Source organism: Perognathus longimembris, chromosome 23 (assembly GCF_023159225.1).
Source record: "Perognathus longimembris pacificus isolate PPM17 chromosome 23, ASM2315922v1, whole genome shotgun sequence".
Lineage (NCBI taxonomy): Eukaryota > Metazoa > Chordata > Mammalia > Rodentia > Heteromyidae > Perognathus > Perognathus longimembris.
Genome location: NC_063183.1, coordinates 31607153 through 31625604, shown reverse-complemented (window position 1 = coordinate 31625604; position 18452 = coordinate 31607153). Strand labels below are relative to the sequence as shown.

Sequence of the window (18452 nt, the reverse complement as noted above, 5' to 3'; positions counted from 1 at the left end):
CTGCATTACCAGGCACTACTGGCTCACACCCGTAATCCCAGGTACTCAGGAGGCTGAGATCTGAGGATAGTGGTTCAAAGCCAGGAAAAGTCCATGAGATTTTGGTTAACCACCAAAAACCAGAAGTGGAGCTGTGAGTCAAGTGATAGACTGCTAGCTTTGAGTTAAAAACTCAGGGACAGTGCCCAGGACTTGAGTTAAAGCCCCCGGACCAACACACACACACACATACACACACACACACACACACACTCTCTTTCTCTCTCTCTCTCTCTCTCTCTCTCTCTCTCTCTCTCTCTCTCTCTCTCTCTCTCTCTCTCTCTTTTTCTGTTAGGGGCTGGCATTCTTTTCCTGTAAAACTATTACATGGACAGATTCCCTGTTGTTCTCTCTCCAGGGTTCTGCTATGGGAGAGTTATATCTTGATGATGGCCATTCATTCCAGTACCTCCACCAGAAGCAATTCTTGCACAGGAAGTTTTCATTCTGCTCCAGTGTTCTGACCAACAGGTAATAGCAGCTAAAGAAACCGTGTATCTTCTTAAATGAATTATATGATCCTTTTGCCATCTTCAAGTAAATGGATAGATGGAGTTCAACATTCCTATATAAATAAATAAGTGGTAAAGGCCATTTGTACACTATTTTTCAGTCACTGTCCATGAATGTTCCTTTCTTATTGTTTTTATCTTCTTTCTCCCACCTATTGAAAATGTAAAACGAATTCATTGTGAATGTTCATTGATATTGGTCATCCTTCCACTTACCAATTCATTAAATACTTGGTTTCTTAACATTAAATACAATATCCAAGTCTCATTTGCGACCTTGTGCCCTTCAGTTACTTCACCCCAAATGACTTTTTAAGAGGGATCGGTTTGGCCACTGGTTAGGGAGTCATTGGCACAGAAAGTCATCTTTGTCATCTCTTCATCTTAGTAAGGTTGACTGATGTGTTTACCTTAACTCCATAGGTATAGATGGGAGAGAAACTCAAAATAATACTATTTACATCTATTCCAGGTGTGCTGATGAGAAGGGTCATTATCCCAGCAAGTGTGTGGTGGAGCAGATTTTGGTCTTAGGCTTCAGGAAGAAACCAACTTCTGTGATCACCCACTCATCTGGTAAGAAAACAGTTCATTCTTACCTCAGTTATTGTTTGGTAAATACAGAAATCTCTATGATGAGGAGTTGATTTGATTTGTCCCAAAACTGACATGATATTCTTAGCCCAAAAGGACTGACTATACTTTCTGATAGAGGTAAAGTACTCCAGTCTCTAGAACAAAGCCATCCCGTATCTCTTCATGAACTAGTCTTCTTGCTCTGGTTAATATTTTTCTTTTTTTGGCCAGTCCTGGGCCTTGGACTCAGGGCCTGAGCACTGTCTCTGGCTTCTTCCCGCTCAAGGCTAGCACTCTGCCACTTGAGCCACAGCGCCGCTTCTGGCCATTTTCTGTATATGTGGTGCTGGGGAATCGAACCTAGGGCCTCGTGTATCCGAGGCAGGCACTCTTGCCACTAGGCTATATCCCCAGCCCCTGGTTAATATTTTTCTAATAGAAATTATTTGGGTGAGAAATTACATCTATATTGTGGGTATTTCTTCTTCTTTTTTTTTTTTTTTTGCCAGTCCTGGGCCTTGGACTCAGGGCCTGAGCACTGTCCCTGGCTTCTTTTTGCTCAAGGCTAGCACTCTGCCACTTGAGCCGCAGCGCCACTTCTGGCCATTTTCTGTATATGTGGTTCTGGGGAATTGAATTGAGGGCTTCTTGTATACAAGGCAAATGCTCTTGCCACTAGGCCATATCCCCAGCCCCTTTCTTCATTTTTTTAACTGTGAATATTTGTTGATAGAGTTTATAAATGCGAACACAATGAGAATTATATCCTTCTTCTCCTGCGTTCCTTGGGAAAACCACTTTGTTGCTTACAGTTTCTTTTCAACCAGTATTATGCTCCTGGTTTTAATCTGTGACTAAAATGGATTCTCTAGTAAGATTTTGTAATACACAAAGAATCATTTTTTTTTTTTTTGCCAGTCCTGGGCCTTAGACTCAGGGCCTGAGCACTGTCCCTGGCTTCTTTTTGCTCAAGGCTAGCACTCTGGCCACTTGAGTCACAGCGCCACTTCTGGCCGTTTCCTATATATGTGGTGCTTGGGAATCAACCCAGGGCTTCATGTATATGAGGCAAGCACTCTTGCCACTAGGCCATATTCCCAGCCCTATACACAGAATCATATCAGAATTGAAAATGACTCCCCCAACTAGCCATCCCTCACACTTTCCCTCTTTAATTGTCTTGCTGTTTAGATGGTAAGGATCAGCCTGTGGCTTTTACGTATTGTGCCAGAACATGTGCCCTGAGCCTGGAGAGGCTTTCCCTGGACGTTGATGCTGACTGGGAGGTCCACGTCAGATGACGAAACAGTGCCCTGGCGACGCACACAGGAAGCTTCCTGCACCTGTCCACCTTTCTTTCGGCCTTTTTTTTTTTTTTTTTTTTTTTGAGATTTATATTGTAATCTAGTTGGCTTCCTTGGCTGAAATAATCTTTCACTAGTTTTAGTATTCTAGTGAACAATAGATTTAATATTTCAATCTGATACAATCTTGGCACTCAGAAAACAGAGGCAGGAAGATTACAGCTTTGAGGCCAATATTGTTTATGTAGTGCAAATTGTCTCAAAAAAAGAAAGAAAGCCTGTAATTACATGCCTATAATTCCAGTAACTCAGGATGGTTTGGGTCCAAGGCTGACCCAGGCAAAAGCACAAGACCCTCTCAGATAAACTTTCAAAAGCAAAAGGCCCAAGGCATGGCTGAAGTGGTGAAATACTTACCTAGTGAGCACAAGGCCCAGAGTTCAATTCCTAGTACCACCAAGAAAAAAAAAACTGTTAGACTTTGATGATGCATTAATAATACTCTGTACAGTAACACCTGCTTGCAGCTCCACAAGGCCTGAGACATTGGCAGTGTTTTCTGTTGTCTCTTAGCTATGGCCATGAGGTAAGTTCTGCAGTCACTAAGTGGCCTTTCCTGGAGTAGGACTGGCCACAGCAAACTGTCGGGCCCACATATCCGGGCTGGCTCAGGCCACACAGTAGTGTTACTAAGGCTGCGGCAGCAGTATTAAGGCCATTCGTCAAATGGGTGGCAGTGACTGATACCCCCCAGTTGTCTCACAACTCCCCTCTGTGTGCACTGCGCAGAATGCAGTAATGGGAAGTTATCCTTCCCAGGAGATTGATGCAGCTTAGAGCTACTGCTCTGGCTGAAAAGCTCTAAATTAATCTTCTTCAAAGTCAGATTTCTTTGTTTTCATTATTTTTGTTAAATGCTGCTACCAGCCAAGAATATTTATAATATGAATAACCTATGATTAATAATGGTCAAGTAAATATCCACATCCCCACCATTGAACTTCAGAAATAGAGCACAGAGCTGGGGACTAGGATAAAGCAAGAAAGAAGCACTTGCGTTGGCATAACCAACAATTATGATAATGTACTGATTACTAATTGTACTAATATAATAATTTAAAAATCAAGATTAATGCTATACAAAGTATCAGAAAGCGTTGTGTGTGTCAGTGCTAGAGCTGGAACCCAGGATCTCATGCCTTTATTCATCTTTCTTGTTCATAATTGGTACTCTACCACTTGAGCCATACCTCCATTCTGACATTTTGCTGGTTAATTGGTGATAGAGCCCTGCAGACTTCGCTACCTGGGCTGTCTTCAAACAATGATCCCTGTAGGTTTCTGCCTCCTGAGTAGCTTGGATTACAGGTGTGAAGTACTGGCACCAGGCAAAATATCAAAGCTTTAAATAAAGCCCGGCTCAGTGCTTCTGAGTCTTCCTTTGGGAAGGGATAACACATTATAAAATAGCAGTTGCATCGTGAGACCCCAGTAACTCCCTGCTGCAGGAACTGCTAGGGCAGCCTCAACTCCTCAGACTTCACAATTTGCACATCTGCTTATTAGTCTTCCTCTACTTGGTTATTTGCAACGATCATCTTTGTGCCTCCCTTCCCTATACCACAGTATTCTCTCCTCCCTCCACCTGCTCACATCTTACCATCCTTCCAGGCCTAACACAAATCCCACTTTTCTATGCAGCTTTTTTTTTTTTTTTTTTGCCAGTCCTAGGGCTTGAACTCAGGGCCTGAGCACTGTCCCTGGCTTCCTTTTGCTCAAGGCTAGCACTCTGCCACTTGAGCCACAGCGCCACTTCTGGCCATTTTCTATATATGTGGTGCTGGGGAATCGAACCCAGGGCCTCATGTATATGAGGCAGGCACTCTTGCCACTAGGCCATATCCCCAGCCCAATGCAGCTTTTTTTAATGGTGCTAGCACCCCAACTCCTTATTACCCATTAGCAGTGATTTTGCCCTTCTCTGAAATGCTGCTCCACAGACTTGTGCCCTGCTTTGCATTCTCAAGGACTGTGCCTTAATGTTTCAAGTATATCTGTCTGTTCCTAAACTAGACTATGTTTTTTAAAAGCATGTTGCATTTCTCTTATATCCTTAGAGCACCGTTGCCCTTGACTCTCAGTAACTGATGGCTGTGATTGGTTAACTGGCTGAGTTAATTAAAAGTGAAAATTGAATGAATTTGTTTGTGGGGGGTTTTTTTGGCACATTTTTTTTCCAAATGCAGTGCACGTTGTATACTCGTCGTGGACACATTTCACTACATCAGCTGAGATTTGAGCTTTACTTTGTATATGAGTTCACAGACACACACAGATCCTTTACTCCTATTTCTGATAGTTTAGACTTGAGGAGGAAGAAAGATCCCTACGCTAGCTGAAGTCTCAGTTCCAGCCAATTTGTCTAAGTAAAAGTTACAATAAAACAAAATCAAATTTGAAGAACATAAACTCTTTAAAACATGAAGCCCATGAAAAACAGGTGGGAGGAACTGTTTCTGTCTGCAGGAGACTAAAGGGATGTGATAACATATGTGCGATCCTAGGGTGCATTCTGAATCCATCGTTGGTATTATTGGAACTGTTTGACAACATTTTGGGTGTGATCTTTTGACGGTATGGTAATTGTGCTAGTCAGAGGATTGTGCTGTAATTATATGTTAAGAATTTCCTTGGCTTAGGGAAAGCACAGCAGAGCTCAGTCTGGGGACAGAATCCCTTCACTCTTCACATCCCTTTTGATGTCAGGATCCCAGTGATTGCAGAAACAGTCAAAGCTCCTATGTCTCTGAAGCTGTATGGTTTTTAGCTTTTAATTAACCACCCTCCCTAAAAGCCTTCTGGGTAATGGGATTCCTGTGGCAATGAAAGCCTTCCACTCTGCTTTTAAGATCTTGACCTACAAAGCCGTTGGAATGCCCAGTACGGTTGCAGAGGCATTCTGAGGATGTAGGAAGCCATCAGCAGTAATGCTGCTGACTTATTAGTCCTGCACAATGCAGGACACAGAGCCAGCACTCTAGGAGAAATGAAGGAGGTATAGACGTTGACATCTGATACCAGATCTGCTCATCTTGTGCTCATCTTGTGACCAGCTTGCTAAAGGCTGCAGTGTCACTGCAGAGCTCACCAGAATTAGGTGTGTCTTAACAATTTCCAGCAGGGAGGATGGTAGATTCTTCTTCAATCAGAACCAGGGAAAAAGGGTAAGGATCCAAAGATCTTATGCCTAATGAGTCTTAGTCATAGGCTTACTACTTCACTGGAAACCAGGACACCAGGTCCTAGTGGGTGTTCACAATAAACAGGCTAAAATCATCTTGACTATTCTGTTTAATTTCTGTGGGCTTTGGTGACCTCATTTGTTAAGTAAGACATTATTTTATTCTATGATTGAAATGTAAAATGACAACAGGTATCTCATTTTCCTCAGTTGTAAAATGGATTTATTCAAACCTATAGAATTGCGTTTTTTGTTTTTGTTTTGCCAGTCCCAGGGCTTGAACTCAGGGCCTGAGTACTGTCCCTGGCTTTAGCGCCCCTTCTGGCTTTTTCTGTATACGTGGTGCTGAGGAATCAAATCTAGGGCTTCATGTATATGAGGCAAGCACTCTACTACTAGGCCATAGTCTCAGCCCAAACAGAGTTGTTTTATAGATTATAAATACTCTTTGCCAGGTGCCAGTGGCTCAGGCCTGTAATCCTAGCTACTTAGGAGGCTGAGATCTGAGGATCAGGGTTCAAAGCCAGCCCAGGCAGGAGAGTCCCAGGCCCAGAGTTCAAGTCCCACAACCACCACCACCAACAAAATACATGTATGGCAAGGGAAAACAGTAATTTTGCCAGAGAAACATGGTAGATACCACCTTAACCAAGTGATCAAAGTTCACAATCACCCATAACAAATACATATGATTTGAGGAGAGCATATTACAACTGTGATTTTTTTTTTCCAGAGCTGAGGACCAAACTCAGGGCCTTGTACTTGCCAAGCGCGTGCTCTTCCACTGAGCTAAATCCCCAACCCTGTCTATTATATTCTTTTCCCAAATCTGTGACTTCCATCTGCTTATGTGAAAAATATTGGACAAAGCCAAGTTGGGAGCATTTAGCAAAATACCTGACCAGTACTCTTTAAAAATGTCAAGTCAGGGGCCTGGGAATGTGGCTTAGTGGTACAGTGCTTGCCTAGCATGCATGAAGCCCTGGGTTTGATTCCTCAGTACCACATAAATGTTTGAAATGTGTCTTATTTTCACACTTGAAGAGATTTCTGGGAATCACAATGTGTAACTGTTTATATGCTAATTATCTACCCTTTGTTCATGAGCTCAGATTTTATTTCACCAGGGTAGCATGAGCTTCCACAGCTATGCAGATGAATCAACCTTGAATTTGGACCTGCACATCTGATGTTTTATTCACAACAATTGATAGGGAAAATGAAGACCATTTGCCCCCTGTGTGTCTGAGATTCCTCCCCTGCTCTGACAAGGGGCTCACCCCTGTCACACATCTGTCTTAATTATAAGTGGAGCTGGCTCAGACAGATGAGGAAAGAAAACTCAGCAGGGATGTGGCCCAGACAGAGCTCCTCTTCTAGGAGCAGTTCAGCCAAGAAAGTGACTACATTGGCAAAGCAAGCACTTAAAGCTTAAGAAATTTCTCTTCATATAGGGAGCTATATAACTCACCTATATTAAAGCTCTTCTAGTTTTTCCTTCAGTCTGTGGGCGGACAGGAAGAAGTGAAGACAATAAAATGTGGGTGAATGCTGTGAATTTTAGGGTCATGTAGAGAACTGAGGCTGAGACCCGTTATTTGATGGTGAGAGTAGAAACAAACCTCCAGCTTTGCTTTCTTGGCCACTGGGGAGATTGAGTGTGGGCATGGGTCTTATTAGACACTCATTTAGCATAGATGATCAGGCAGGCTGCCTCTGATAGAGACCCTGTGTGTCATGAGCCAGGACAGATCAATGCCTTGTCCAGTAATGACCATAGACTAGGTGCTGCTTTCTATTAGTGAGGGCCATAGTTTTGGAGAAGTGTCTTCTGAAGGTCCATTTGTTAAAGGCTTGGTCCCTAGAGTGGTTTTTATCAAGAGGTGGTAGAACTTTTAGGAGAATGGACCTAAAAGGAGTTCCTTGGATCATTGTATAGGTCCCTTCCAAGAGAATGGTGTGGCCCTGACCCCTTCCTCTTCCTCTTTTCCTTCCTAGCTATGAGGTAAGCTGTTTGTCTCTGCCATGAGTTCCTACCATGATGTGCTACCTTGACACAGGCCCAAAACAAAGTGGCCAATTCATCATGGACTAGAACCCCTACAACCGTAAGCCCAAATAAACCTTTTCAGCTAGACATGGTGGTACACACCAGTCACCCCATCACTGAGGAGGCTGTGGCAGGAAGGTTGTAAGTTTGAGACCAGTTTGGGTTACATAGTGAGTTTCAGGCTATCTTGAGCTACATAGCAGTAAGATCCTGTCTCAAATGACTGAGTGAATGAATGAAAATGAATGAGAAACATAGCAGCTTTCAGATAAGCTGATTATCTCAAGTATTTCATTACAGTGATAGAAAGCTCCTCACTCAATGAGTGAATGTATCACTCAATCTCACCTAACCCCCAAATAATATTACATTGAGGTTTTTTTTTAAAATTTATTTATTTATTTATTTATTTTGGCCAGTCGTGGGCCTTGGACTCAGGGCCTGAGCACTGTCCCTGGCTTCTTCCCGCTCAAGGCTAGCACTCTGCCACTTGAGCCACAGCACCGCTTCTGGCCGTTTTCTGTATATGTGGTGCTGGGGAATCGAACCTAGGGCCTCGTGTATCCGAGGCAGGCACTCTTGCCACTAGGCTATATCCCCAGCCCTACATTGAGGTTTTTTAACAGCATCATTTACTGAGTGTTTTAGAGACTGATGATAACATAAATGCATTATTTAAACTCACTTGTTTAATCCTTGCACCAGCTCAATTACAGAAGTACTATCATCATACTCAGTTCATAATTGAGAAAACTGACAAATAGAAAGGAAGAGGTAACTTGGCTAAAATTACACAGGCATAGGCAGTAAGCGGCCAATCCAGACTTTGAACTTGGAGAGTTGGTCTCCAGAGACCGTTCTCTATTCCGCCTCTCCAAAAATAGCAAAGATCATTGGGCATTTTGTTGCAGGGACAGAAGGATAGGCTGATGTGATGGTCCACAAGCCCAGACATGGGACTCCTCCAGCCGCAACCCCGGGAGTCATGAGCCTGACAGTAGTACGCCTTCTCCTGCAGCCTCTGAACTTGGATTGGTGAGTATGGTCACGTGGGAGGAGTCTCAGCTCTAGTCTGGGAGAGACTCCACGCTGTCAGAGCCAGGATGTAGCCATCCCTTACAGCCCGGAGAGCAGTTACCATGGGTGAAAGGCAAGGTGGGGGCCAGGCAGGCAGCTCACTTCCCCACAGCCACTCGGGCTGTTGTCTGAGTCCTGAAGACAACTTCTTAGATATGACATCTCAGGACTTAATGCCACCTGGCTCAGTATCTGTTTCCAACTTGTGTTCCAAATGTTAAATCATCATCGATCTACTAGGGGGGCTGGGATGTAGCTCAGTGGAAAAACGTGCTTGCCTAGCAAGTACAACGCCCTGGGTTCAATCCCCAGTACCAAAACAAAACAAAAAAAGGGCAAAAAACAATCTACAAGGATGCTCTTTGTAGCATATTTCATGGTTGTGTTTATTTTGGGGGTGGGAGGGACAACAGGTGGCTAGGTCGGGTGGACAAGAGGTATTTCTTCACTTGAGGACTCAGCTGAGTGGCATTTTCCATCCAGACTAATGCCAGAACATTCTAGAAGAGATTCTAAATCTAGTATTGAGTAAGGTTCTGATATCCTAGAGGTTTAGAAAATAATATGAAACTGTAACCCCTATGTATATCACATTTATAATAAGAAAAAAAACCTTGTTCTCTAAAATGGACAGATTATTCCCTTAGAACTCAGTACTTTCCATTGCAGCTAGTTTTTTGTGTTTTTTGTTTTGTTTTGTTTTTTGCCAGTCCTGGGCCTTGAACTTGGGGCCTGAGCACTGTCCCTGGCTTCTTTTTGCTCAAGGCTAGCACTCTGACACTTGAGCCACAGCGCCACTTCTGGCCATTTTCTATATATGTGGTACTGAGGAATCGAACCCAAGGCTTCATGTATACGAGGCGAGCACTCTTGCTACTAGGCCATATTCCCAGCTCTTTGGCTAGTTTTTAAAATGTTGGGTTTTTTTTATTATTATTACTTTGGTGACTTAGAATTTGGTAGCCTGGGGGCTGGGAATATGGCCTAGTGGCAAGAGCGCTTGCCTCATATACATGAAGCCCTGGGTTGGATTCTCCAGCACCACAAATATAGAAAACGGCCAGAAGTGGCGCTGTGGCTCAAGTGGCAGAGTGCTAGCCTTGAGCAAAAAGAAGCCAGGGACAGTGCTCAGGCCCCGAGTCCAAGCCCAGGACTGGCAAAAAGAAAAAAAAAAAAAAAAAAGAATTTGGTAGCCTGCATAACCATTTAATCACTATCGTGTCAGCAGCTCTTCACTGATTGTCCATGTTCACCTTACGCAGACGCTGATACTTCCTGACAGCTGCTCGTCTTTAAGGCTTCATGGCAACACTGAAATGTCTAGCCACACACTGGCAGCTCCCTTACTCTCATACTCACAATCTTTCTTCACATCTATTTTTAGTTTCCCTGGCTCAAGCTTCTTCGGGCCGCTGAAACACAAGCCTCATTTCTTTCGCTCCCTCTGGCACGAATGAGGCTGGTAGGAGGCCCTCAAGTAAAAATTGCTTCGAAATCCTTTAGTGCTCCTTCTTCAGGAAAACCTGTGGCCTCAGGATCACGGCTGCTTTTGCGCTGGCTGCCGGCTGGACAGCCTTCTGATGGGCGTTAAGCTTCGGCGTGGCCATGGACCTTGTTTTCCTCAGATGACAGAATTACGTCAAGTTCCCCTCTGCTATTGCTTCCTTTCCTCACAGGTAGCTGTACCCTGTTTTCTTTAATAACCTCTTCCTTCCAGAGTCGCCTGCCATGCCGACAGTCATTAGTCCATCCGTGGCCACACGGACGAGGGCCGAGCCCAGGTCCCCAGGGCCAGTGCCCCATCCAGCCCAGGGCAAGACCACCGAGGCGGGGGGCGGACATCCAAGTGGCATCTATTCAGCCATCATCAGCCGCAATTTTCCTATCATCGGCGTGAAAGAGAAGACATTTGAACAGCTTCACAAGAAATGTCTAGAAAAGAAGGTTCTTTATGTGGATCCTGAGTTCCCACCAGATGAGACGTCTCTCTTTTATAGCCAGAAGTTCCCCATCCAGTTTGTGTGGAAGAGACCTCCGGTGAGTAGCTTACTGGTTACTGGTTGGGGTTTTGCCCTCGGAGAAGTCCTCCCACTCAGCACCTCCCCACAGGCAGCTCAGCTGCTCACATGGGCACTGCCCTCAAGTGTGAAGAATGGACGGGAGGGCCAGATCTGAGCCATCTCACCAAACTGAGGTCCAAAGCAGGTCATTCTGTCCCCCTCCCTCCCTCCCTCCCTCCCTCCCTCTCTCCCTCCCTTCCTCTCTTTTCTTTTTCTCTCTTCCCTCCCCACCTTTGTAAAAGTGATTAAAACTCAAATTAATTCATCCTATAAAAATATCTTCCCTGGGCTGGGAATATGGCTTAGTGATAGAGTGCATACATGAAGCCCTGAGTTTGATTCCTCAGTACCACATACACGGAAAATGCTGGAAGTGGAGCTATCTACAGCTCAAGTGGTAGAGGGCTAGCCTTGAGCAGAAAAGCTCAGGGACAATGCCCAGGCCCTGAGTTCAAGCCCCAGAACTGGAATATATATTCCATCCCTAGAACCGATTCTGCACAGTCCAAATCTGTTTACATATCCTGCATCTTTGTAAGATTTCTTGTGAAATGATGATGCTCTTCTTCAGTTTGCTGGTGGCCATGGATTTCTGAGACACAGAAGCCATAGGAAGAGATCAGCAGTCGGAGACTATTTTACAAGCATAAAATCCTAGGGTTAGGGCAATCCTAATACTTGCATTTGTCTGCATTGTTTACCAGCCTGCACTGATGAGTGCATGACAGAGCCTGGATAAGAATCTACTCTCTTAGGGAACCCTTTCGGCCTCTAGGTTTCATTTACAGAAATTTGCCAGGAGGAAACTGTGTTCTCTGGCTCCTTTCTCTGATCATTCCTCCAGTACTATTCTTGCTCTCAATAAAAGAAATATTTTGGTCAGAAAGTAATCAGAAGCCAGTTGTCTGTGCCTCACACCTATAATCCTAGCTACTCAGGAGGCTGAAGCCTGAGGAGTCAAAGCCAGCCCACTCGGGAAAGTCTGTGAGACTCTTATCTCCAATTAACCAGCAGAAAACAGGAAGCAGTGCTGTGGCTCAAAGTGGTAGAGCGCTTGCCTTGAGCAAAAGAGCTCAGGGACAGAGTCCAGGCCCTGAGGTCAAGCACCATGACTGACAGAAAAAAAAAGTAATCACAGACTAGATGTATAGCTTAGTGGTAGAGCTGTTGCTTAGAATCCTGAGACCCTGCATCCAACCTCCAGTGTAAAGAATGATAAAAAAGAAAAAGAGAGAAGTAATCACCATAGGATAAGTGAGAGAGCTCACACCTATAGTCCTGACTACTTTGGAAGCAGAGATGGGGAAGACAGAAGTTTGAGGTCAGCCTAGGAAAAAGTTTGTAAGACTCCCCCATCTCAACATAAAAAGCTAGACATGAGGGCTGGGATGTAGCTCAGTGGCAAAGCGCTTGTCTAACAAGTGTAACATTCTGGGTTTGATCCCCAGTACCAAAAAAAAAAAAAAAAAGACAAAAAAAAAAGCTAGACATGATGGTTCATACCTGTTATCATAGCTATTGCAGAAAACATAAATATGAGCATCAAGGTCCAGGCTGGGGGCTGGGAATATGGCCTAGTGGCAAGAGTGCTTGCCTCGTATACATGAAGCCCTGGGTTCGATTCCTCAGCACCACATATATAGAAAATGGCCAGAAGTGGTGCTGTGGCTCAAGTGGCAGAGTGCTAGCCTGGAGCAAAAAGAAGCCAGGGACAGTGCTCAGGCCCTGAGTCCAAGCCCCAGGACTGGCCAAAAAAAGGTCCAGGCTGGTTCAAGCAAAAAGCAAGACCCTATCTCAAAAATAGAGCAAAAAGAACTGGAAGCATGGCTCAAACTGTAGAGTGCCTGCTAGCAAGCACAGAGCCCTGATTTCAAACTCCAGTACTGCAAGAAGAAAAATATTTATTGGGCATCTCCTAATTTCAGTCACTGTGTTAAGTAGCTGAGAAGTAGGCGGTGAATTAACAATAACAAAAAAAAAGTACAACCTTCTGCTCTCTTAGAGCCTTCAGTTGTGAGGAAAAGGTGGATATTGTATGAGAGGGATTCAGGAGTCAGTCTTCTTGCAGGTGTATGGGATCGGATATCAAGGACAGATAATCAAGTATGCAGAGAGAAACCCATCGTGATGAAACAATGATAGGCTGAAAGCCAGCATTGGCATTAGCCATGTTTTTCTTCATGAAGCTGAGCTGGAATGCTCAACAGCCGCAGGTGTGCCACAAGGGCTCCTCCATTCATTCCTCTTCTGCTGGTTCTTTGGTAAGCGATGATGGCTGTGAAGGCCCTCACTTTAGAAGAGAACACCGCGGTGAGCTGGGGTACACCTACCTCAGTGATAGAGGGCTTGCCTAGCATACATGAGGCTTTGGGGTCTACTTTCAGTTCTGCAATCAATTAATTAAAGAACATTCAAATCACTTATGTCCTACTGCCAGAGATCTTAGTCAACCACATCCCTGTTGAAATATCGTCTCTGATACAGCCTCTCTGTCCCCGCACTGCCTTCAGGATCTGTATCTCTTTACCTGAGATTCAGGCCCCTCTGCCACTGGCCCCCGTACACCTGGCCAGCCTTGTCATCATCCTCTTTCCCTGGGCCTGACACACTGGGTAAGTGCTCTACCACCTGACCTACACCTTCAGCCCTCTATGTACTTTTTAATGTCATCACTTAAATATTTAAAACTTTATTTATGAACTGGGTAAAAAATTATTTCTTGAAGCGCTAACCTCAACATTTACTTTCAGCCATTACAGTACCCTGTAATGTTAAAAACAATATTTCACATTTTAGTACAACTAAGAATCTCCTTAGCTGGGTGCTAGTGGCTCAAGCCCGTCTACTCAAAAGGCTGAGATCTGAGGATCGAGGTTCAAAGCCAGCCCAAGCAGGAAAGTCTGTGAGACTTATCTCCATTTAACCACCAGAAAACTGGAAGTGGAGCTGTGGCTCAAAGTGATAGAGTGTTAGCCTTGAGAAAAAAAAAAAAAAAAGCTCAGGGATAGTGCTCAGGCCCAAGTTCAAGCCCCACAACCGGGGAGGCAGGGGGCGGTGGGAAATCTTGATGAAACAATTTTCAGCAGTCTACCTGAATGCCTGAGATATTTTAGATGAGCATCCCAGGTGACTGATGTTGAAGTCCAAAAACCAGGCTTTGAGAAACAGGTGTGGACAAAGGCCATTGGAGGTCAATGAGCAGATAGACTAGACCCCCTCCTAGCAGGCAGCCTGCCAGTCCTGAGTCTTGCTTCAAGCCCTTCATGCCACATTACCTTTGTCTGTTGAAGCGTGGTGAAACTTTGAGAAAGCTAAGCTTTCTTGGTGATAGAATTCCAACCCACATTTATCTTTCTTCCTCATCCATCACCCTCTGCCCTAAGGGTTCTGAATGAGCAAGAGGCGAGACTACTCACTGTCTGGAGCCTAATTTAATTGGGGCTTCCCTCCAAGGTCCAGTATCCTACCCTGTGGGTCCTTGTTCCAGAGCAGAGTCCCCAAATGGCTGGTCAAGGTTTTTTGGGGGGTAGGGCAGGGACATCAGGAGAATGCAGGCTTCATTACCCTCAGACAAAGGCCTGGAGCAGATTCCTCCTATGCATTCAGCAGCCTGTATAGGATTAGTGTATACAGCATGTTTAGAAGGCCCCATGCTATATCCCATTGACTGCCACTGTCAAAGGCATGAATGCCTTTTGCTGAGGCAGGGTAAGCTCTCCGTAACTATGTTTTCTCTTTTTAAAGAAAGAGTTCCAGGCAAGGCTGTTAGAGGTGCCCTAAAGGTCTAGGGGCCACTGTGGTCTGTCCTGGGGCCATCTCTGGCTTGCTCCCTCCCCTCCCTGGCTCTCTCTCTGACTTGTATGTGTTACCCCTAGACCATGGGCTCAGGGGCCTCCAGCCAAAGCTGCTGACTCTGACCATCGCCTTTCTCTGGGCTGTGTTCATTTGCATCGCGCCGCTGAGGGTGGAGGAGCTATATAGGCTCTGCACCATTCACCAGAGGATTAGGCCTGGGCCGAGGGTGCAGCCGGAGAGAAGCTACAGGGAAGGCCCAACGCCATTCCCTAGGTGGTCACTATGCCCTACCTGCTCCCAGGATTCTTCTGTGACCGCGTGATCCGAGAGAGGGACAGGAGGAATGGAGAGGGAACTGTCACGCAGCCCCTTAAGTTTGAGGGGCAGGATTTTGTGGCTCTCAAACAACGGTGTCTGGCTCAGAAGTGTCTCTTTGAAGACCGTGTCTTCCCAGCAGGTGTGCAGGCCCTGGGCTCTCATGAGCTGAGCCAGAAAACCAAGATGAAGGCCATCACATGGAAAAGGCCAAAGGTAGGGGTTCAAAGGGGAACAGGAAGTGAAGTGGCTCAGAGTCGGAGGCCATGCCTTCCCTACTCTGAGCAAGTAGTAGCTTACCAGGGTTCTTACCCATGTTCCCAAGTAACTGTCCTGCTCCCTCCTGAAACTGCAGGTTGTGTTTTCTATTCTTGAATTGCAAGTTGTAATACTACTTTATAGGTCCCGAGACTAAATATTTTCAAGACAGCTAATGCACTGACTTAAACTTACAATAGGACAATAATGTATCCGTTACCATGGCCCTCCTTTGAGAGCAGAAGTCTGGAGATAGGAGAATGGAGGGTGAAGAGCATTGAGGCTCAGTTTCACCACAGAAGGTGGTGAACAGTAAAAATTGGGAAACTGGGGATTGGCATTAACTTTCCATCTAGTGTTGGCTCATTAGTATGCTGTCACTTCCGTCTCAGCGGAAGAGTCCATGCTGACCCACCAGGCTCCTTCCATGTGAAGCTGTTTGCTCCAGGCTGTCCTAGGAAGGGACCACTGAGAAGCCCAGTATTGTCAGCAGGAACAGGCCAAAGTGCTTAATAGTGTGTTTGGTCACAGTCCTTCTTCCTATATTAGAGCTGTATCAGAGGAGCTAGATGGGCCCCTCTTTCTGTATTAGAGTGAGCAACAAACTTCCTTAAACCAGTGGCCCCAAAGCACTGCGTATGTTCCACCCAACTGGAGGCTTGGAAAATAATCTTGAATCACTAAATCTCTTGGTTAAATGAACTTTTAATTTTACACCAATTACTGGATTTACAGAAAAGTTGTGACAATTGTATGCAGAGGTGACATACATAGTAACCCTTTACCTGTGGTTTTACTCTGTATGGTTTCCTTTTTTACTCTGATCATGTAGCTAAAAAATATTAAGTGAGAAATTCCGGAGGATAAATGATTCTTAAGTTTTAAATACCTTTGACTATATTAACATAATTATTCTATTTTATTATTTTATTAGTTACTATTATTAGTTATTGCCTAATCTATAACTTAAACTTGGTCATAGATGTATCTATAGGTAAAAAGTAGAGTTTGATACTATGCACAGTTTCAGGTCTTGGAATATATCTGCTATGGATGTTAGAACTACCATTGTGCCTTTTACCTAGTTTTCCTTATTATTAACATAAAAGTATGGCACATTTTTTACAATCAATTAACCAATGCTGGTATATTATTAGAAATGAAGTCCACACTTTCTTCAGATTTCCTTAGGTGTTGTCTACTTCCCTTTTCTATTCCAAGATTGCCACTCAAAATAGGACATTAAATTTAGTTGTCAGGTCTGCTTCACCTTCTCTCTCAAATTTCAGGTGTGTTTGAAGATCTGAAAAGTTTTATGTAGTACCACTCAGTACTTTGTGAAGTGTTTCTCATTTGGTGTTTTCCACTGTTTTTCTCCTGACTCTACTGGGCTTTTGGGTTTGTGGAGAGAATGTTCACCATCTTCACTATATTTTACATTGAGAGCACAGATTATAAGCATGCCTTATCGCTATTGATATTGACCTTAAAAACCGGGTTGAAGTAGTGTTTCATTTTTTTGTTTTGTTTTGTTTTGATTTTTTGTTTTTTGCCAGTCCTGGGGCTTGAACTCAGGGCCTGAGCACTGTCCCTGGCTTCTTTTTGCTCAAGGCTAGCACTCTGCCACTTGAGCTACAGTGCCACTTCCGGCTTTTTCTATATATGTAGTGCTGAGGAATCAAATCCAGGGCTTCATGTATACAAGGCAAGCTAAAGCAGTGTTTCATTCTTTACTCCTCCTTTTTCATACTGTACTCTTCAGAAGCAAGACCTCAGCATAGCCCGCACTTCCTTAAGGTTTGCCCTACTACCAAGGAGGCAGAATATTTATATAAATTATTAGGAATGATTTTGCAAGACAGCTTTGTCTATATTCTCTCTCAGTTTTGTCTGTATTCTCTTTCTTAGCTTTTTTTGTGTGGTACTGAGGATTGCTCTTTCTAGGCAAGCACTCTTCCACTGAGATAAATTCCCAACTCCTGTATTCTATTTCTGTATGTAATCACTTGGTTGATCAACTGATCGATCAATTGATTGCAGTGCTGGGATTTGAACCACACAGGCGAACACATATAACAACAGATACTTATTTTTAGTTTTGGGTTATGCTCCAGTACTGCTTTAGTTTCTGTGGGTTTTTTAAAAACATTTGCTAGGGCTGGGGATATAGCCTAGTGGCAAGAGTGCCTGCCTCGGATACATGAGGCCCTAGGTTCGATTCCCCAGCACCACATATACAGAAAACGGCCAGAAGCGGCGCTGTGGCTCAAGTGGCAGAGTGCTAGCCTTGAGTGGGAAGAAGCCAGGGACAGTGCTCAGGCCCTGAGTCTAAGGCCCAGGACTGGCCAAAAAAAAAAAAAAAAAAAAAAAAATTTGCTAAATAAGGAATGATATTATTTTCATATTTTATGACCTAGAATGTGATCTATCTCAGTGACATATGTTACATTTGAGAAGGCTTTATTCTCCAGTTTTGGATACAGTCTTCTAGTGATGTCAGTCTAAGCAAGGGGATGGATAGAAAACTATATTCTTACCGACTTTCTGCCTGCCTGGTCTGTGATTACTCATAGTAACCGCACCACTAGATTTGTCCATCTCCCCTTTCAGCTCCATCACTCTCAGCCCAATTTACTCTTTGAAAGCACATATCAAATACATTTTGGGAAAATGGTTTTAGTTATTGTTTGTAGTATTTGTTCATTTTCTTTTCTTCAGAGATGTATATTACCTGTATGTTCTTTTGTTTACATAGGGATAGGAAATACTTTTAGTAAGAGAAAAGTAAATCATAACTTAAATATATAATTTAACTTTAGCACTGTTACTTTATTTTATAATTTCACTTTTTTTTTTTTTTTGGTGGCCAGTCCTGGGCCTTGAACTCAGGGCCTGAGCACTGTCCCTGGCTTCTTTTTGCTCAAGGCTAGCACTCTGCCACTTGAGCCACAGCGCCACTTCTGGCCGTTTTCTATATATGTGGTGCTGGGGAATCGAACCCGGGGCTTCATGTATACAAGGCAAGCGCTCTTGCCGCTAAGCCATATTCCCAGCCCTCATGTATTTTCTTACACACTAGAAAATCTTAGTTCCTAATTAACACAAGGTTTTTTTTTCTGTATCTTTTTTCCTACCACTAACAACATAAACAACGCATGCTTCCATTTCTGGAATTCATCATTTCAATAAACAGTATTTTACATATTCAGGAGAGTTACACCTTTC

At 44.0% G+C, this 18452-nt stretch overlaps 2 protein-coding genes across 10 annotated transcripts in view; both read left to right on the top strand.

Annotated features, from left to right (window-relative positions):
- The window catches only part of Ganc (glucosidase alpha, neutral C), a 43852-nt gene extending 35110 nt beyond the window's left edge, over positions 1 to 8742 (top strand). For 2 of the 3 annotated variants that reach the window (XM_048332885.1, XM_048332884.1), the window contains 3 exons: positions 398 to 510; positions 1024 to 1127; positions 2319 to 2727. In XM_048332885.1, coding sequence (XP_048188842.1) covers positions 398 to 510; positions 1024 to 1127; positions 2319 to 2428 — 327 coding nt within the window. In that variant the 3' untranslated portion in view covers positions 2429 to 2727. Of the gene's footprint in view, positions 1 to 397; positions 511 to 1023; positions 1128 to 2318; positions 2728 to 8633 lie in introns of those variants that run through there. The other variant, XM_048332886.1, reaches the window with a different exon arrangement.
- Capn3 (calpain 3) overlaps positions 8695 to 18452 on the top strand; it is a 29339-nt gene continuing 19581 nt past the window's right edge. For 2 of the 7 annotated variants that reach the window (XM_048332894.1, XM_048332889.1), the window contains exon 1: positions 10197 to 10836. In XM_048332894.1, coding sequence (XP_048188851.1) covers positions 10528 to 10836 — 309 coding nt within the window. In that variant the 5' untranslated portion in view covers positions 10197 to 10527. Of the gene's footprint in view, positions 8758 to 10193; positions 10837 to 14899; positions 15186 to 18452 lie in introns of those variants that run through there. The other 5 variants (XM_048332896.1, XM_048332895.1, XM_048332890.1 and 2 more) reach the window with 4 other exon arrangements.